The sequence below is a fragment of the Schistocerca gregaria genome, chromosome 1 (assembly GCF_023897955.1).
Source record: "Schistocerca gregaria isolate iqSchGreg1 chromosome 1, iqSchGreg1.2, whole genome shotgun sequence".
Taxonomy (NCBI): Eukaryota; Metazoa; Arthropoda; class Insecta; order Orthoptera; family Acrididae; genus Schistocerca; species Schistocerca gregaria.
Window position 1 is genome coordinate 861801709 of NC_064920.1, and position 22156 is coordinate 861823864.

The 22156-nt window shown below is 41.6% G+C and overlaps 1 protein-coding gene across 1 annotated transcript in view; it reads left to right on the forward strand.

The window, feature by feature from the left end:
• Positions 1-22156, forward strand: part of LOC126272906 (sodium-dependent serotonin transporter-like) — a 1032532-nt gene that overhangs the window by 587295 nt on the left and 423081 nt on the right. Inside the window, exon 3 of the mRNA XM_049976173.1 lies at positions 1658-1792. Coding sequence (XP_049832130.1) covers positions 1658-1792 — 135 coding nt within the window. The remainder of the gene's footprint in view (positions 1-1657; positions 1793-22156) is intronic.

Here is a 22156-nt window from a genome sequence, read left to right on the forward strand (position 1 = left end):
GTATGTTACCGATTCACATGCTTCCATGATTTCGATGACATGCATTGCAAATGTGTCTGAACCGAGGTGTATAAGAAACTCTGAAACGTATTGTGCCCCACTCAAAATTTAGTCATATTCAAGAAGTTTCAAAAATCTGCCTTGGTTACCAAGCCATACCCATAATTTAAATTTATCTCTGCTTTTGTACCCTTTGATGTGCAGAACTGATTACGTTAGTTTTTTACAAAATTAAGACGGAGACCATTTGCAGAAATTCAATGAATAATGCTTCTAAATATGTCAATTATAATTTCCTCTCCCTCTGTTGCTGCTTGTCTATTGAAATTTATTATAATACTTATCTGCAAAAAATTCATGTTGATGATTATGTAAATACCCGATATTAGTAACAGTTCTAAAGACATAATTAGCATTTCAGTTGTGATTTGCAGCGACGCATTCCCACCACTATCTTGATCATGTATATTTCATGCTATTGCGTGTCACAGCTCTCACTATCAGGTACTACATTGTATGTAAAACATGTTAGTAGTACCCTGAATGCGAATATGTGTGCCACAGAACACTAATCACACGGAAATACTGCACTCTCGCTCTGGCTCTAGAAATAATGTTACTTAATTCAAGCATGTACTCGAAAAAAACAGCTAACTGATAATGAAATGCAACAACAAGGGAGAAACACAGCAGTGAAAACGCATAAGGAAAATGACAAAAATAACGTCATACATCTTATATCATAACCGTTCATTATATACTCTAGATACACATAAGTTTCTGCATAGTTCCAAACAATATCTAAAAAGGAGCAATGCAGGGGGGTAAAATCTATAATTAGTCCACCACCGTTTGTAATGTAAAAGTTTGCTACCACTGTCATGTATTTCATTACATGGTTCAGTATTATTTTTACTATCTTTTTATCTTTGCTCTTACACGCGAGCAAGGTATCAGAAACAATTTTTAACGAAATTCAGATTTTAAAACGTCTCATAACTTTTAAATTTTGAAATGAATAAGAAACTTAAAGTAACATTCGATTAGAGATTATATGTTCTGAGGCCAAAGAAGAAGCCTGATGGAATCTATGAAATAGCAGTTATTCTAAAGTGTATTGTTCCCGATAATAAATGATATGGTTATCAAATAAGAATTTTTTAAATGAAATAATTATCTTGGTAAAAAGAAATGTTAAGCCAATTCTGTAACATATGATACCCTGCCACTAGGTGATTATATAATGTATGTAGGACATCCTACACAACGACAAAAACGATGACGATGTTATCTACTGATTTGTTGTCGGCGATTTACTTCTGTAAGGTACTGAAATCAAAAAGAAGACAAAAAGTGGGACGAGCATTTTCCTAAGCTCAGAGACGCAGTAGCCAAGTGGTTGGACAGTTACACTGGCTTTGACTATATTTATATAGGGCGATTATCCACGCTACGGAGCTGTGCAGTGCTGCATGTGTTCCAGACGCCTAACGCTGATAGGATGTCGCTCGCGGCAGCGTGCATTTGGGGCACCGTAGGTTAGGTCGCCTCGTTGATTCGCACAGTTGCATAAGTCGCAGGCGCCCACCTGTTACGGTACCCCAACTGTCGCCGCTACAGCTGAGGTGTGACGACCCCGTGTTCTCTTGTGTTCCAGGCGCCTTCCTGATCCCTTACTGCATCATGCTGGTCTTCGGCGGCCTGCCCCTCTTCTACATGGAGCTGGCTCTGGGGCAGTTCCATCGATGCGGCTGTCTCACCATTTGGAAGCGCATCTGTCCCGCTCTCAAAGGTCGGTTGTGTTCCTTACAAATAATACAGCAAAAAAGCACATGATGTGGAAGGCTAAACTAAGGATATAAGATTTTTGGAACCATATATAAGTTTCTCATTGTTATTACTGATACACGCTTGTGGCATGTTCATACACTAATTTTTTACTAAACAGTTTTACTCGTTCCAATGGTACTTCCTTACCTGAATTCGATACTTTCGATAAGTCTGAGCATCTCAGCGTGATACATTCATATACATCTACGTGCGTACTCTGCAAGATATGGTACACTGCATGGCAGAGGGTACTCTGTACCTCTGAAAGTCATTTCCATTCCAGATCCACTCGCAAATATAGCAAGGGAAAAACGACTATCAATATGCCTATATGAGTCGTATCTTATGTTCGTGGTTCCTACCGGAAATGTATGTTAGCGGCAGTGTAATCGTTCTGCAATTAGCTTCAAATGCCGGTCCTCTAAATTTTCTCAATAGTGTTCCTCGAAAAGAACGTCGCCTTCCCTCCATGGATTCCCATTTGGGTTCTCGGAGTACTCCAAATGATCAAGCAGATTAATTTAAATAAGGACACTGTCACACACCTGAAACATCTTATTTAAATAAATATTATAGGAATGGCCCAATTAAGCATAAAACAAATGGGTATCACACCAATTCCGTAGCTATGTTAATGGGAGGAGGGATCTTCTAGCTTTGAACGGGAACAAGTAATCACTATAACAATTATATTTATTGTCTTTAAACATTAAAATCTGCCAGTGATATATTGACAAACAGACACGGGATTACAACTCTAAATTGTAGCCTTGGTACGGCTGGACGTGAAAGATGAAATGCAGTTACGTTAATATTTCGTGGACACACAGGGACTGCTTAAGTTGTTACTTAAATGAAGAAAGACCACGGAAAGGTAGGAGAAAACACCATAAGATTGCCAAAACGAGCGTAAGGCAACGAGCTGGGTGCATGACTTTAAAATCGTGTACTCGGCTCCTGAAGGAAGCGAGTTAACTTCGCTTCCAAATGGTGTCCGCACGTGCAAATTACCAGGTGCGCAGAGTACGAATACAGTGGACGGTGGCTGTAGCGACAGCAGTTTCAGATGCAATTGTCTCTTTGTACGTAACACTCAAATATAGACATCCTACCAGTGGCAGCAAGGCTTCTCTCACCAGTCATCTCTCCTGTGCTAACCTGAAGTCTTTACCCTGCAAAAACATGGACAGAAGTCATGGTTGCTCTGTAACCCTGGTGTTTTCCGCCAGAGTGGGAACTCGCCGGCCAGTGGTGACAAAATGCAAGCGCCGAGCAGTAAAACTAAGTGAAGATTTCAACAATATCCTACACTTACGGATTTTTACTTTGTCGAACCAATAGTGTTCTCAGGTGCGCAAGAAGGCAGAAAATCTCTCAGACTACATGGCGCAGTTTTTTAAAGGGCCTATCCACTGCTCTGCACATATACACAGCGAGAAAGCTCACGCTCTCGAGCAAGTGACAATATGATACAATCAGAAAGCTGGATCCCCAAAGTTAAAACTTAACGCTATTCTGAGGTGTCGTAACGAAAATTCACATGGTCTCTGGGAAGCCACACCTGGCTATAAACATCGTATCTTGATAATTGCCTTCTGCGAAGAATTCGATGTTCGTTTCGACAAAAAAAAGGGGTATCTCGCGTCGCACCTTCGGGGAGGGGCGCGGCGGGAGCGGATGAGAATTGCTGCGAATGCCAGCCAGGGACCCGAACTAGGGCTCAATATTTTTGTAATTGGCCAACTCCTCTTAAAAGGATTTTTATTCCGAGCAGCCAGCTTGTCAGCTTTCAACTCTTGGAAACCTCCACCATACTACAGAGCAAAGGTAAAGAAACCAACAGCGAATTGAAAACAGCCCCTGGCATGTTAATCCATATCCACAATTATAGAGCGACTACTAGATCGACGGAGCTTGCATATCATCCTCTGAAATATGATAGTAGACAATCTCACAGAAAATGGGCCATGTTACAATCTGTCTTTTAAAAGATCGCGAATTTTGTGAAATATTAATAATGGCCTTCTCTTCTTTCTAACCTTAATAGGAAGTTTTTACATTCATTTTACGTAACCAGTAATACTGGTAAACGATTTGCTCACTACTGAAGTACAAAGGAATGTTCGGACTCCCTTCTTGACTGGAAGAATTTTATTTCGTTGATCATAAGCAGCTCTGCAGCCAAAATTTATCACCTGAATAACAGTGAGGTGTTTGGTGTCAGAAGAAAAGCCTGAATAATGCGAAACTAATTTTTAATTTTATTTGCGCAGTAACACTTAAAGAAACCTGGAAAGAGAGAAACCCACCAATGTAGAGAAATAAGCAAGCAACCCGTTATTTGAACGTTTATCGATATGACTGGAAAAAACGTTATTATATGCAATTATAAATAACTTAGACGTGTCGTTAGCTACATTTGAAACTGTATTTAGGTGAAGTTGTATTCAATCTGTATAAATTCTGACAAAACGCTCTATTACGTAAGGGATCCTGTTGCAAAATCGTAGCACAAATCTTTCCGTGCGTTATAAGATCATTAATATTTACGATGGTTCTCAGAACCAAACATTACAAATGAATAGTATTTCGAAATGTTAATATTACCTGACTCACGTCATTGATTTGAAGAATGATCTTAGTTATCAACGTTTTCCAATGTATTCTGCTTCTTGTGCTACTGTTGTCTCAATATGTGTATTAGATTTAGGGAAGCGTAGTCACTTGTTTAGCGCAAAAATTGAATGTGCGTCCGATATTGTTTATGATACAGTATAAAAAGTATTTTACATATATTTTACACATATTTTGGAGGAGTCGTGTAAAAAGGCAATACTTCCTTACCAAAGTAATTATATTCCAGGCTTGTGTAAACCAGATGATACACTGTGTAAGAATGAAGAAATGTTAATTACGGTGCTTGTAAGACTTTTATACAAAGATAATTATAAATATGTTTCAAACTGAGTTACGCTTTTGTTTAAAAGTCACATTCATACTGGGAATTTGGCATAAATTATGTTAACTGCGTTAATACTTACGTATTACTAGTAGAACACGGGCTCAGTTATTGAAATTAACTTCCGATTTTTGCACTTCACAAACCACATGACGACAGGAAACCGTCACGTAACTCTGATGTTGGTGTCAAAGCTCAGAATAGCAATCCTCGGAGAATGCATGGTTTCGACGTGTCTATTACATAAGGTTGCATCCATGTGAACAAAATGGATATCATCTTGACCTGTAGTCATATGACGTGGGCACATACGCTCTGAAACGGAACAAGGTAGACTGCGAAGAAATGTAGTTCATATTTCCAGCCAATCTCACAGCTTCCCTAAAGCGCTTAAGGCAAAATTGGAATGGTTCCTTTGGAAAGAACATTGCCGATATGCTTCCTGTCCTCTATCCTAGCGGCTGAACATTAAGCTCGAATATCCAATCATTTTTTACCAAACGATCTACATCTACATCTACGTGATTGCTCTGCTACTCACAATAAAGTGCTGGTAGAGGGTTCAATGAACCACCTTCATGCTGTCTCTCTACCATTACACCCTGGAACAGCAGCGGGTAAAACGATCAAATAAATTTTTCTCTACGAGCCCTGATTTCTCTTATTTTATCGTGATGATCATTTCTCCATATTTAGGTGGGTGTCGACAGAATGTTTTCACAATCGGAGAAAAAAACTGGTTATTGAAATTTCATGAGAGGATCTCGTCGCAACGAAAAACGCCTTTTTTTTAATGATTGCCACTCCAATTCACGTATCATGCCTGTGACACTCTCTCCCCTATTTCGCGATAATACAAAACGAGATGCCCTTCTTTGTATTTTTTCCATGTCATCCGTCAGTCCCACCTGACGCGTATCCCACACCGCACAGCAATGCTCCAGAATAGGGCGGACAAGCGTGGTGTAAGCAGTCTCTGTAGTAGACCTGTTGCACCTTGTAAGTGTTCTGCCAATGAATTGCACTCTTTGGTTTGCTCTACCCACAATATTATCTATGTTATCGTTCCAGGTTAGTTGAGTTTACAGCCTTCAGATTTGTGTGACTTATTTAGCTGATTTCTTTTAGTACTCATGTGAATAACTTCACACTTTTCCTTATTCATGGTCAATTGTCACTTATAGCACAATACAGATATCTTATCTAAATCATTTTGCAAGCCGTTTTGACGATCTGATGAATTTACAAGACGGTAAATGACAGCATCACATGCAAACTATCTAAGGCAGCTACTCAGATTGTCTCTTCAGCTACGCATGAAGATACTCTACCTACTGATCTCACAAACTCTTCGCTTTGGAAGTAGCATGCCAGTGTCACGCTGTGACGAACACATTTGCCAGAGGCCAATCATTCTGCCACATTCGAACTCAATCACATGTTGATGTTTTGTCTTTTGAGATCGTGTACGCACTTTTTCACTTTTTCGCACGGCTCCTTAGTGACAAACATTGTCCTAACATTTCTTTCCTGCCACATAAGGAAGGATCTTTCTGTCCTACATGCACGCCACTTCCGCTAACTTAACAAGTTATTTTAGCTAAACTTTACGCATATTTTTAGTTTTGATTAATTCAGATCGATCTACGTGATTGAGGTGTTGCAGTGCTTAGGACAGTGGACTCGTATTCGGGAGGACGACCGTAAAAACCCCATCCCGACATATAGATCTAGATTTTGAGTGATGTTCCTATGATGTCCCATGGAAATGCTTGGTTGGTTCTTTTGAAAGGGCTTGGATGATTTTTTTCCCATCCTTCCCGAATTCTAGGTTCTGCTCGGCATCTAATGATCTTGTTATTGAATGTACGTCAAACTCTTGAACTGTCTTCCTTCCTTCTGTGCACTAGTTCCGGTTTCTGAGCAGTACCTTGAATGGTACCTTGAATGTTTCCAAAGGGGGTTTCATCACCTAGACCAGTGGTCCTCAAACTGCGGTCCACGGGGCCCATGCGGCCCGAGTCAAGTTTTCGTGTGGCCCACGATTCTCAGCGACATTTTATAACAATATGTATCTGACAGCTAACAGGCGAATCCAAAACGTCAACTAACGTTTAGAACTGCAGTTTCCCTGCCTAGTAACAAAAAAGTACTTACACAGCCACTTACGATTTTAAGAGGAGCTTAATTTTAATTGATGTTGATGAATTCGTCCATGAGCTAATTAAAGTTACCTCAGGTGTGCAGGGGTCAAGTAGCGCTTCCACTGCTGTGTTACAGCGGGAAACTTTTGTTGTTTTGTATTCCAGTACCGATAACTCACGTATGCGAGCGTCTCGTAGCAATAAGCTACTACGGTATGAATTTGGAGACGGAAGTAACATGGATTTGTGAATGCGTGTTACAATCTTCAATTGTGGTACTTACTTGCACTGAGGAACATTACATTAAAGAGAAGAAAATTGACATTCATATGTCATAGTGTCATAGTGTCTCATATTGAATACTGATTTGAAACATAAGTATAACTACTTTTATTAACCAATTAACCATCCGTTCACACAGGCAAGACTTAGGCAAAGCTGTGCTACGACTTTGGGGTCGCTGAGGGTGCAACAGTCTGAAATAGAGAGCAGATGACACGGAGTGGTCTGAATGGTACCGATCACTACTCGGGCGACAGCTGCCAACTTATCGCCCCTTTACCACAACTACTCTGCTGGACGCTTGCAACTTACCAGTTTGTACAGCTTACCAATTAATAATAAGGTTGGTACATATGCGGCCCAAGATGTCGTCCCTCAATGTTAATACTGACTCTCGAGCGAAAAGCTTTGACGATTACAGACCTACACGTTCATCCGACCAGTCTTTTGCTTCCTGTCGAATGCAGGTTACAATGAGCCGCCGTTGTCATCCAGAGGAAAGACTGTGGTACACGCTGTTAAGGACACATTTCCGACTGGAAAGCATTTCGCCTCGTAAGCCCTACGTGATGGACGACAGAGAAGTGCTCCCGTAAAGCGACCTGCTGCCGCGGCAGGTGGCGTGGGCGGCCGCCGTTAGCTGGTGGTGGACCGTCAGCGGGATCCTGGGGACCCCGTCAGCCACCGCTGCTGACGCGGCAGCCGGCGACACCGGCGCTGACTCGGCCGACGTCCGAAGATGGACGCGGCGGCTCGCCACCTCCTCTCGCTCGTTTGTTTTCGTCGTCGAAAGCCTTAAGTGCGCCAGCTAGTTCACTGCTACTGAATCCGAACGTGTGAGTCTTTGGGTTGGGACTAACCGCGGGTTTTTATTGCCGAGTCTGTACAAGCGCAAAGTATTATTGTGAATGAGAAGTCATAATAAAGTACCGAGCAAATGATAGATTACTTTCAGGTGATGTAATTATTTATTTGTAGAATATGCTAAAGTTGACGTTCCGTTTATAAGGGATACTCTTTCGGCAGATAGGATTCTGCGCACTTGGAGCAGTATTGAAAATTTCTAGTAGAAATGTCCATGATTTATCATACAGGTTGCCACGACAGTCTTCTGGTAATTAAACATAAAATAAAAGAAAATTACTACCAAGCTCCTGCTGAAATTTACCTGTTGAAACATAATGAAGGCTGTGTCTGGAATCTAAGGTGCAATAACACACTAGGAAATGTGGGTAAATGTTATCTTAAATTATGAGTAGTGGAGATAGGGGCATGCTGACGATGTTAAAGCTCAACTATTTTTCGTAAATTCCTTACTTTATGGTAACTAGTTGATTTAATTTTTATTTTAACATAATCACAATTATACTGATGATTTTAAAAACTAATTCCACTGCGCGTCGTTACGTTCTTTGAACTTCTTTCTCGCTGTAAAGGTTTTTGTTCCCTGATGTAGGCTTCGTAGTCAAGCAAAGTCTTTTTCCTTGTATCTCCATGAAGAGGTGGAGCAGGAAATAACAAAGAAGAAGGGTACCAGGAATCTGTCGAGGTACCTACACTGGAAGAACTAAAAGCTAGTATCAAGACCCTTAAAAAAAAAAACCCTCAGGCAGAAGACAATATTACAGCAGAAATGATAAAATATGGCGGAAAAAACTAGTAAGGTTTTTGCATTAGATCATAGTGGAAATATGGTGGAAAGAAAATATGCCGGAACATTGAAATACAGCAATATTGTGCCCTATGCAAAAGAAACATGACAAAGCCGACTGTGTGATTTATAGAGGAATTGCACTGCTCTGTATAGGACACAAAGTATAAGGATACATCATGGTGGGGTGACTCAGGAAAGATGTAGAAGAATATGTAGGAGACTATAAGTGTGGTTTCAGAACTCAAATCCACTAAAGATCAGATGTTTACTATTAGACAGACCCTTGAAAAATGTTATGAGTAAAACATCGATGTTCACCAGCTATTCATTGATGTCAAACAAGCTTATGATAGTATCAAAACAGATCAACTCTGGAAGGCAGTGCAAGAGGCAGGATACCCAACAAACTAATAAGATTGGTTCAAATGACTTTCAAAAGGTTGCGGGCACTTTGTCAAAGGCATTTGAAGTTAACCAAGGGTTGCAACAGGGTGATAGGCTCGCCACTATTCTTTTCAATGTCGCCTTGGAGAGGGTAATGCGAAAGACACAAAGCGGCAACCCCGAGGGAGTACTGTTTAATGGAGTGATGCAGGATCTTACATATGTAGTTGGTATTGGTATGTTATTCAGGAGGAAACAGGACCTCGAAGAAAAGCTTGAAAGATTAGAAAGATCTGGAGCGGAGATTGGACTGACAATTAATCGAAGACCAAGTATATGTTAACATCTAGGGAAAGGTATAGTGAAGGAGAAAGAAGAATGACTTTGAACGGGAAAGAATTTGAATGCTTTGAGAGCTTTAAATATCTTGGGTCATTGGTAACTGAGAATAATTATATGAGAGTAGAATACATGCTGATAACAGGAGCTACTTTGCACTGATTAAAGTGTTTAAAGCAAGAAACTATAGTAGGAATCTGAAGCTGGCAGCGTATCGTACAGTAGTGAGACCTGTGGTGATGTATGGTTCGGAAACATGGACAATGGCGCAAAACGATGAGGAGTTACTGCAGAGATGAGAAAGGAAGGTACTTAGGGAAATCTTCGAGCCAGTGGATGATAGCAGGTTCTGGCGAATTAGAAATAATGAGATCAGGGAGTACAACAAACCAGATATCGTGACAGAAATAAAGCCGTGAAAGAAATAAAGAGTAATAGACTACGTTGGTTGGGGCATGTGGAAAGAATAATGGAACGTAACACAAGAAAGTTTTTAAGGGAAAAGCAAGTGGAGGCTGTATAAGGGGCAGACAACCTGGAGGAGGACTTGAGAAGAATGCGAGTTAGAAGATGAAGAGCAAGCAGAGAAGAGTGAGCAGAGATTGTCCAGAAGGCCAAGGTCCTACACGGGCTGTAGCTGCAAAGAGTAAGTCAGTAAGTAAAGTGTTCTTCATTGTTCAGATAGTTAAAATACTTGCAATTTGATCAAGGGACAGGATGACAATAATGACATAAGTTGAAGGCATTTTTGTTTAAAAAATGATGGTATGTTAAGTAAGTAAACATCGCCGTGTATTTCTTATTGAATCGAATACAATGAAAAGATTATTGTGTTGAAAACTAATATATATTAATGTAAGAGTTTTTCATTTTAAAAAAATGACACATAAACTTACCTCTCCGGATCACATTCTGTGGCGTATGGAACACACTACCTAGTCTTCTAATGGAGGGTCGACGTAAATATTATCACATGCAGGACACTATACTACACTTTCCTCGAAAGTGTTTGTATTTTTTTAATGTTCTCGTTGAATGTTGAGTGCTTTATAACATCAAACATCTTTTTCATTGATGGGCTTGTTGAAACACTTGTAATTTCCGCCATGTGTCAGAGCTGCTAATCTTACTTGTTATTTTTTCTGTACGCAGTGGTTAAAATAAATAAATACTTCGTTGGAGTTTTGGTTTAATGAGAGCATGTTTTGCTGAAGGCATTCGTCCTTTGTTTTTCCCCACCTGACGTATATCAGGAGACCCTGTGAACGGACCTTTAGATGCTGCAACCCGACCAGCAGCTTTCCCTGTTCGGCACGATCTGTAAGAAGAATACGATCTGTGGTTTTCGTCTCAGTAAAACTGTACAAGTGAAACTTGCGTGATTAAAAAAGGTTAGAATCCACATCCTTTGAACCCATTAACTGCATTACCGACTGTAAATTCCTCCAAAGAAGCACAGCTCAATAGATCTCCAGTAGATAAAGAGGTCGTGAACTCATCAAGGTTGGATCTACCAAAAGTCTTTGATTTTTGGAAGAAGACTAACAAGAATAACAGAAAGTACCCTGTCAGTGCAAAACGTTCCTGGACTGGATTAATAAGAAATAGAGACAAGCTAAGGTGGTTGTTTTAACGCTTCAGGTGCTCTATAGAGTCGTCCCCCTCCACCCACTTGACTACAGCGCACGGAACATTTATAGAACCGTGTGAAACAGCCGGAAAACTCCTTCCTTGAGACGTTGTTCAGTTCAGAAGACCTTCTGCATTTTGTCGTATTGTGGTAGGTTTCGTATTGATAATACCAATGCCTCCTCTCCTCTGATGATTTTGTCTGAAAATACTTTTCCGCGTTTTCTATTTCATTAAATGAAACAACAAGTTTACTGTTAACAGTCACTGTTTATTTATCTCCACGACGCGTTTCAATGGTTTAAACCTCCATCATCTGATGGATTTACATTTGTTAGTATGACATTTGTGTGTGTGTTGTGTTACGATGTTTTGGAGAAGCTTGTGGCACTGCCTAGTACTGTGAACACACACACAAATGTCATACTAAGAAATGCAAATCCACCTGATGATGGAGGTTTAAACCTTTGAAACGCGTCGTGGAGATAAATAAGCAGTGACTGGTAACAGTAAACTTGTTCTTTCATTTAATGTCAATAACAGTGACGGTGAAGACTAACCTAAAATGTTCGCATTTAAAGTTTTCCGTTTCATTCAAGTCACGGCGGGGGTAAATGTATTGTTGCTTTTCTTCTGGAGTCAAGGTGAGCGGGATAAACTTTACTCTTCATAAAAACACTCCGGATAATGTCTTTAACACTTGATTTACAGACCTTCGGTTCTTTGCTACACTGAGGTACGCGACACAACAAAGTTGATGCAGCACGGCAGCGCTTCCTCCGCTTAATATTGACTGCTCGCAACTGAGTCGTCTGATCGACATCTGTTCTTTACAATTGTTAATTCTAGCTTCCACCGCAGTTACTGCTCTGTCGTCGTTTATACGCCAGGGATGAAATCAGTCTCTTAACTTCCTGGACGAACAGAATATATAGTGACTTTGAGACGTATATCTCTAAAACTGCCATGTGTAGCAAAGGGTAACTAAATACCTTATCTTTTATCTGACAAGAGCTCTTAATGAATGGATTAAAACTTGTATATTGGGCAGTTATAATTAAAGTACAGCTACACACAGAGGTCCTCTGTGGACTGTAATTATCATGGAAGCGAAACTTAGTAGATATTCTGTTGCGCTTAGCATTTACGCTGGAAAGAATTGATCACCAGGTGTAGATCTGGCGCTATGAAGGTAAGAAGTATTAAAACGTTTTCATATGGAATAGATTAGGAACGGGACTTGAGCTGAAAAGGCCAAGCAAGTGAGAATGGCATATTGTTGATTTTCTTATTAAACGCCACCGCTTACGCAGTTTGTTCATATGAGCACAGCAGATGTCGACGAGATACTGCATAGGTATACCGACGTGATCAACAGTTGTATGCAGCAGTGCCGGTAGAATCTGCGCCTTCAAATAGATAGAGACGCAACGTGTCCCTGGTAAACGCGTTCCTTTAGTCACATAGTTTCAAACCAGATGATATAACAAGACATGCGTTTGTAAACCTCAGGAGACAACACGTTCTTGGAAGGTTGCATTAAGCAGGTCTTTCACTGGGCGAGCGACATGAGGTGTTGCCCCAAACATTCGTTCCCACACATTTGTGCTCTTTCAAAACATGCAGACGTCACAGAACAAACGACAGGCCCTCTGCGTGTATTCTCTTCAAAGAAAGACGGATAGAGAATAAAGATGTTCGTGAATCCACTCCACAGAGTCACATACAGCGAGTGCATTTGCTCTTCGTGCTCGTCATGCGGTTTGACAGTACACGGCACTTCTGTCTATTCACTGAACCCTGTAGTGTAAAAGGTGCCTCATCATTCCGTAGAATACTGCCCACCCACGTCATCAACCTTGATCCGTGACAGAAACCGAAGAGCAAATTCAGACTGTTGTTGCGAGTCATGAGGTTTCAGTTGCTGCGCCGTCTGGATCTTGTACGGGCACCAGGGTAACATAGACAGCAAAACGTTCAGTACTATTGCCCATTGCATGGAAATTTCTCGGGACACTGCACGAGAAGTAGCACCGCCCAGGGCACTTGCTGCATGGTCAGTTACAGAAACCTCGTCATTAATTTCCACCGGGATGGGGCGCCTTCCTCTTCCAGATGCCACACCAAGTTCACTCGTATTTCCGAATTTGATTATCATCTCCTTTAAACTATTCAATGACACTGGGCCTCTCTTCAGACCTTTCAGTCGGTGACTCTCAATGCAGCACTATCACTGCTGACGTGAACATAAAATAGTGCCACTAACAACGGACGGTCTCTCTCCTCGGTAGACATACTGTTCAGTTACGTTAACGGTTCTCAAATGGCAGCCATGATGACGACAAACAGTGTACATCGCCAGATTTGCACTTGGTGTTAAAAACTGGGAGCTAATTTGTTTTCAAGTGTAAATCGGTTCCGCATTAACGCATTATCATGTCTTTAATTATAACCACCCAGTACAGGATATACATCTAATGTTCACAGAAGTGGCGGCAGAGAGTTCACTACGAGAATTTTTGACCCTGCGAAGTGTTCGGATGCATGTATGGTGGTGCTACCTGAAACTATCAACTTTAACTAACTTCTTCATCAACTTGCCCACGTCTCCTCTATCTGGCAACTCGCACCTCTCTGCCAGATCCGATAATTGGCATGTCGTCCTTGATAGAAGACTGAAGGAAAGTTGAAGTATACGGCTGTATCTGATATAACATCAAAGAACCAAAAATAGCGATGGAGAATAAAGGAAAAACGTTCGAACGGTAAATGATAATCTTTCGAGAGAATGTAACTGGGTATAGCATGTATGAGACTATTTCTTTACTTTATTGTTAATGCGTCACTCGCTAGCGCGTCACATCCCACTGCTCCAGTCTGTGTGGCGCACCCATATTGTTCGTGATGTCAATGTCGTCAGGCACTGAGGTACTGTTTACGTGCTTATAGAATACCTACAACATTTCGTGTTATTTAAATTGACCTGCTACCGTTGGTACGATTCATTGCAGCTGATTAGCACATTCCTACGGTGCAAATGACAGGCTTTTATCCTCGCAGTGGCTTGCCGGCACATAGATTTTGCATCGAGACTGAACCATCACGACTCGTAAGCTAGAAGACACTACCAGTGAACTTAGCAGACTTCGGTTTTTCCAGTACTTAACCAAAGCTTCTATTATAAAATATGAAACTAGTTCACATACCTCGCAGAGAGTTACGGCAATTAAAATCCCTCTGTAGTACTCCTGAGTGTTTATACGTTAAGCAGTTTCATAACAACCTGTTTTCGGGGCAAGAGACCGATGAGAAATGTTTGTACGACGTTACTGGCCTTGACATTCCATCTCCGTTTCTTCGCCCACATGGCGCAGGTCTATCTATTTGACTGCAATTCGGCGACTTGCGGGTCCTTACGATGAAGCTGAGATTAAATGATTAGGACAACACAAACACCCAGCAAATGAAACCTCTGACCCGGCCGTAAATCGAAACCAGGACACCACAATCTAGGACCGGCGAAGCTAAACGCTAAACCACTAGCTGAGGACAGATAACGATGCAGAAATGTTTATACACCACAAGATGTTTCCAAAAAATTCATCCGATTCCACAAAACTGAGATATTACTTGAAGTAATGTGTATATTTGAGATTAAATTTAACTTACGCGTCCAAACTGAAGGTTTACCCTGGCGCCAGTTGTATATTGGCTATTTACTGTATGTGGTTGCCTGTAAGAGTCCCCTGTGGCAGCTATCTCGCTCACGGGCTCTCACGCCTGTGTTTACCCAGTGTGTGTCGAGTTATGTGGCGATAACACTGCAACAAAAACGCATCTTGGTACTTCGTTTCAGCAGGAGCAATTCAGTTTCAACTGTATGGGCGCAAATTTCGAGATTACGGCCACGACTATGGATTGCCCGTAAGGTGGGTAACGCATATAGCACTGCACCATTATCCTCCAAGGTCTCTTCACGCTCTGCGACATTTTTGGTGGGCTTGTGTCAAAGACTGCGTTTATGTACTTCCCCTTCCATAGCGATGAATGATATATAATAAATTTAACGGTCTTGTTCGTCATTTTGCCTGAGAAAAAAAAAGTGTTATAGTTAGATGTCAACGTAACTACGTATACCTGCACACCGTCAGTGGCTATGAAAAGATTAGAGTTAAAATCTCTGTGACAGGTACACAACTGCCACCTGAGTGCATCAGTGTTTTTCGTGTTTAGTGTTGTTACGAAGCATGGTAGCGTATATCAGGGGTGTGATCAGCGTCAGATGTTGAGTAATCACTGCGAAGGAAATGGGGATGCCGCATACTCTTGTGAGCACTCCATCTTCAAGCCACAAGTGGCCCATCCGACCGCCGTATCATCCTCAGTTGAGGATGCGGATAGGAGGGGCGTGTGGTCAGCACACCGCTCTCCCGGCCGTTATGATGGTTTTCTTTGACCGGAGCCGCTACTATTCGCCCGAGTAGCTCCTCAATTGGCATCACGAGGTGAGTGCACCCCAAAAATGGCAACAGCGCATGGCGGCTGGATGGTCACCCATCCAAGTGCCGACCACGCCCGTCAGTGCTTAACTTCGCTGATCTCATGGGAACCGGTGTATCCACTGCGGCAAGGCCGTTGCCTCGCATACTCTTGTGAGACAGCGTTATCGACACCCTGTGGGGGGACCTCATTGTGGGTCTCCGTTTAGTCGGCTGGTTGAATCACGCACTGTCCAGATATATGCGACATTCGGATCTGACAGGGCCTGATGTTGGACTATATGGGAACATGATGGCAGGTGTCGTTGTCGTCAATGTTCTGGTAAATCACTTCTAACCGCTACTAGAGAGGATCGCCGTGTTGTGCGCGAAGAACATCGTACTCCTTTCACATTTGTCCTCAAAGAACAAGCAATGGACTCTGTGCAAAATTCTGCTCCTTTCCTCACTATTGATCGGAGTATTACTGTTCCATTTGTAGGCTGCTGTTAACACAACAAAACCGGCTCGCTTTGGAGTTGTGCCATGACAAGGAACTATGGGCTGTTGATGAACGGCGTGGCGTTTTGTTCAGCAATCAATCGTGCTCTCCACTGCTCCTGATGACCACTGTCAGCCAGTATGACGTTGTCCTGGGGAGAGGTCGCCTTCCTCCAACATTCCGAGGCCCAGCGCTGTTACCGGTGCAATTGGCTCTGAGCACTATGGGACTTATCTGCCAAATATTGGGGTACTTCCGTTGCCAGCAAGATCCCCTTATCTGTTCTTGATGGAACATCTTTTGAACCAGGTCACACGTAGACTCTGTGCCAGACTCAGTGTCCGCAATATTAAGGACCAGTTACAACTATAGGGCAGCTTGCGTCAGGAGAGGATACAATGGTTTTATGACACCCTACCCAGTGCACATCGTCAACCTCACAGTGATAACTGGGCTCTTGCTCCCTAGTTCTTTGTAAATTTGCTTCGATTTTGTAATCACTGAAATAACGTCACACACCCTCCCAGCCTGTGAAGTTTCATTTCGTCTCCTCTTCCGTTTCTGGGTGCTTTACTTTCCTTGTCAGACATTTTATACACTCTTCTAAAATCGGATTGTTTTTAAAATAAAATTTCCCTTGTCCTATGAAAAAAAAATTGCCCCAGATTTAATCCTCAGTCAAGTGTCCAAACGACTACCGAACTGATACAAACAATACGCCAAAGTTAAGAATTAACTTGATTAAAACAATCTGTTGATAAAGAGTCATCACGTATTCAGAAAATCTACTTTTTGTGAAACGCAACCAACTTTTTATTCACACGAAGAAATGTACGCTATCGGCAGAGGGCGTCAAAGTAATCCCATACATATAGATTTCTAGAAGGCTTCCGACACCGTTCTTCACAAGGGACTTTTAAACAAACTGCATACTTATCTAGTATCGTCTCATTTATGCTGTTCGATTCTTTATTTTCTGTCACAAAGGGCGCAGTTTTCAGTAACTGAAAGTCTCTGAATAACACAGAAGTGATATCTGGTGTTTCTGAAGGAAGTGTTATAAGCTCCCTGTTTTTCCTAATCTATAGAATCAACTTAAGAGTCGATGTGAGCAGCCTTCTTAGGTTGTTAGCAAATGATACTGCAAATTATTGTCTTGTAAAGTCATCAGATAATCAAAATCAACTGCAAAATTATTTTGACAAGATAGTTGCATGGTGCGAAAGTGGCATTCGACCCTAAATAACGATAATTGTGAAGCCATCCATCTGAGTACTAAACAGATCCGCTACATTTTGGTTACACTATAAATCACACAAATCTAAAGTTTGTGAATTTAACTAAATACATAGTGATTACAGTTACGAATAACTTAAATTGGTACGATCACGCAGATAATCTTGTTGGGAAGGAAAACCAAAGGCTGCATTTTATTGGAGAACACTTAGAAGATGCAACAGGCCTCCTAAAGACACTGCCTAAACCGCGCCTGTTCGTCCTGGGCTAGAGTATGGCAGCGCGGTATGGGATCCTTATCAGATAGGATTGACAAAGGCCACCGAAAAAGTCCAAACAACGGCAGCTAGTTTTGTATTATTGTGAAATAAAGGAGAGAGTGTTGAAATCTCCTCTCAGAATTTTTTAAATAAATAACAGTGCTGGAAAACCGCTACGTTATTTGATTTTAAAACAGCTGCGCAGAACTTAACGTACTCAGACATTTCTTTCTTTACTCATTCTGATCAACACTAAACTGACACACAATATTTTTTGCGCAACGCAATCTTTCAATAGTCCCTAGAAAAGAATGGCCCTGACTAACAAGAACTTATACCTTTCATGAATCACCTACCTCACAAAAATCTTCGTTACTCGAACTACTGCAATACAGCGAGCGCCAATACTACCAGCTAAATAAAAGATTCTAACTACTGAAGGCACTAACTACTGATAGTCATAGTTAGCAAATGAAAGATTTTGATAGAGAACAAACAATGTATTTCCCTTAATAGTGTTCAAAAGTATATATGAGTTCATGACATCCAGTCTTACAAATTTGCTGTCTCTGATGGACACACGTCCAGATCGTCCGCTCTCAGAATTCTGCCATCTCTCTTCCCACATCCACCACTACTGGCGGCTCACCTCCCAACTGCGCAACGCTACGCGCTGTTCACATCCAAATGACCAACACTACAATAGTGAATATTCCAACAATGCCAACCAGCCACAGACTACACACAGCACATTCAGTGATTTTCATACAGAGCGCTACGTGACGTTACCAACATAAAAACCTAAACACCCTACTTATAGTGTCACGAATATGATGCGCGAGCTCGGGTGCCAATCATTAAAAGAAAGGGGTGTTTCCTTGCGGAGAAATCTTTTCCTGAAATTTTTATCACCAATTTTCTCCTACGAATGTGAAAAAGTTTTGTTGGCTCTCACTCATACAGGCAGGAATTACAGTCCTAATAAAATAAGATAAATCGGAGCTCTCACGATAAGATTTAAGTGTTCGCTTTTCACGCATGCTGGCCAAGAGTGGGGCGATGAACCCTCTGGTAGGTACTTTATTGTGAGTTGGGTTGTAGTCCATTATGTTGATATAGAAGTAAAAATATATTACTTTCAACCAGCATATCGTCCTCATACTAGTAGTGTCGTTGGGGATGCCTGAAGAGGATGGAGCCCCTAGCTGATTATACCAAGTAGTACTTTCTTCCTTTGGCGGTCGTCCCAAAGCTGTATATGTAGCGCGCAGCAGCCGGAATGGTCAGCTGTTTTTTGCTTTTTGCAGCGGTGAAACTCTAACCGCCACGCTGCGACCATTTCGCGTGGCACCGTTGGCAGCGCCGCTATCGCCCGTGCGCCCCTGTAGATAATGACGCGGCTCTCGGCAGTGAAACAGCGGCTTAATTAACTCGACGAATCCACACGCCGCTTCCGCCGCAAATAATGCCGCCCCCTGGACGCGCCTCGCCTCTAACGACACCGCGAGCGGCGCATTGCTCGAGGCTTAGCTGATCGCCCAGTCCCGGCTAGCGGCGCGAGTGAAGCTCGCCGCGTTATGTCCACGATGAGGTTATCACGCTGGCCCACAGAAGCTGCTTTTAAGCTAAAAAAACATCAAAATCTTTCATTACACAGTCGCTACATGATCCGAAAAGTCCAACGAATCATTCTGGATTCAATGTAATAACGATGAAATCGAACTAAGCAAAGACTGAGAAGGAAAATAATAGTACCGAACAGTAAACAAGAAACTAAAAATTCTGGGTCCATCATTTAACATTAAAAGCTAACTATTTCAATGGTAATAGTCCATTTCTTCTCCCCTAGGAGCGAATATAAATGAAAAACGTCTGAAATCGGATTTGGTCAAAATGAGGAACTTGGAAGGGAGATTGAAATTTCGATTTCAATGGAGATAAATCTTTATTCCTTCGCATTCCTTCACGGAGAATCTAAGAACTACAATTAGAAAGACAGTGATGCTGGGATAGGCCATCGAGAAGAGATTATTAAAATGTTTTCGATGGTGTTGAGCCGCAGTCATGCAAAACTTTTTGAAAGAATAATCCCTCATTTGACTGTGTCTTACTGTGTTTATCTTTTGTACTATCTAGATTTCGGCTTTTATGACGTTATGATGAACAATTCCAAGTATTCTCAGACCATTAACGTGCCGTACTCATTACGGAGGTCCATACAAGACTAACACGATGTGATATATGTGCTAGTTTTTGAAGATTATTATTAACCCCAATCTGGTATTGCTAGTATAGGGTGTAAAACAGGACACTTTGTACTTATTTTGTACGTGACATACCACTGGAAAGCTTACAACTGTAATTCACTAATTCATAAACTATATATTGTGATTTCCTTACAATAAAATATGGAATAGAGAAATTTACAATGTTTTTGTAACAATGTAACATTTTATCTCCTCTAGCGTTCTGCAGTTAAGGTCAAAGAAAATGTATGCACAATGAAAACGAAGTATACATTTGGCTAAAAATCCATGTGTTTCAAACGTGTAGATCAAATAATGGCTGAAAGAATCAATAACACATCAACCAATCAAGAAGAGATGCGGACAGTATTCAGACAATCCGAACAGATTTACAGGTGGAAATAGCTCACACAAAACCAATTTAACGCTCTACAGTATGATGCTAAAACAATTATGCCATGGCATATCATAAACTTTTGTATGAAATTGGCCCTCGATGTACAAAAGAAGGAAAGAAAATTGCTAAGTGCATTAGAAGAGCTAAAAGGAACGGTAGAATGTCTGTATTCGACACTATGTGCTCAAAAGTATACGGACCCTTGGCAGAAAATGACTTACAAGGACGTGGCGCCCTCCATCGGTAATGATGGAATTCAATATGGTGTTGTCCTTGATGATAGCTTCCACTCTCGCAGACATACGTTCAGTCAGATGCTGGAAGGTTTACTGGGCAATGGTAGCCCATTTTGCACAGACTGTTGCACTGAGGAGAGGTATCGAGTCGGTGAGGCCTGGCACGAAATCGGCGTTCCAAAACATGCCAAAGGTGTTCAATAGGATTCAGGTCACGACTCTGTGCAGACCAGTCCATTACAGGGATGTTATTGTCGTTTAACCACTCCACCACAGGCCATGCATTACGAACACCAGGCATTCGCCCTATCCACATCCTGCCATCCGATCGCCATAATGTGTACCGTGATTCTTCACTCCACACAACGTCTTTCCACTGTCCAATCGTCCAGTGTTTACTCTCCTTACACCGAGCGAGATGTTGTTTAGCATTTACCAGGGTGACGTGTGGCTTGTGAGCAGCCGCTATACCATGAAATCCAAGTTATCTCCCATCTAACTGTCATTGTACTTGCAGTGAATCCTGATGCAGTCTGAAATTCCTGTGTCATGTTCTGGATAGATGTGTGCCTATTACACATTACGGCGCCTCTTCAACTGTCGGCGGTTTCTGTCCGTCAACAGACGAGGTTGGCCTATGTGCTTTTCTGTCCCTCCACGTTTCCACTTCACTATCACATCGGGAACAGTGGACCTAGGGTTGTTTAGTAGTGTAGATACCCAGCGTGCAGACGTATGTCGCAAGTGACACCCAATCGCCTGACCACATTCAGAGACTGTGAGTCCCGCAGAGCGCCCCATTCTGCTCTCTGACGATGTCTAATGAGTACTGAGGTCGCTGATATGGTGTTCCTGTCAGTAGCTGGCAGCACAATGCACCTAATATGACCGGATACTTTTGATTACATAGTGTATATTGCACAAGAGCTAATCCGTGAAAGGACAGTGAAGCAGGCCTGAAAATATTTACGGTGTAAGACATGGCCTCGTGAATTAGAAATCACATGCATTGAAGAAAGACAAAATTACTTAAGAAACATCATCGAAGTACAAAAAGGAAGAATCGTGTAACCTAGTAGAAAAATTAACGAAACGGGAAACAATCACGGTTTTACTTTGTTTACTCGTATTTTGCGATTAAAACGACTTTTTAAAAATATAATAGTTACAATCCTCCCCTGAATTTGGACAGGTTGTGTTTATTTCATACAAAGTAAACTTCCAAGGCCGGAAATATCAAAGTTATTAAAATATTCCTGACTCTTATGCCGTGGTAGATGGGTTTCTTGTTGAAAGCCAACGTTACGTCCCCCTCTGCAGAGGACATCTTCAAAGATAGTTATAGATTTTCCGAAGGTTCGCCGTAGTTAGCAGCGATCCAGTATGTGCATAGGGCCTTCAAGAAAGCAACTACACCCCTTGACATCTACCTCCGCAGAAAGGGACATAACGTAAGTCTTCAACAAGAAATTCAACAGACCACAGCAAAACAGCACGTAAAATTTCATAAGTATATAGTGATATCATGAAGTGGAATTTTTGTTCAGTTATGTCATCCTGATATCAAAGGAGTGGCAGGG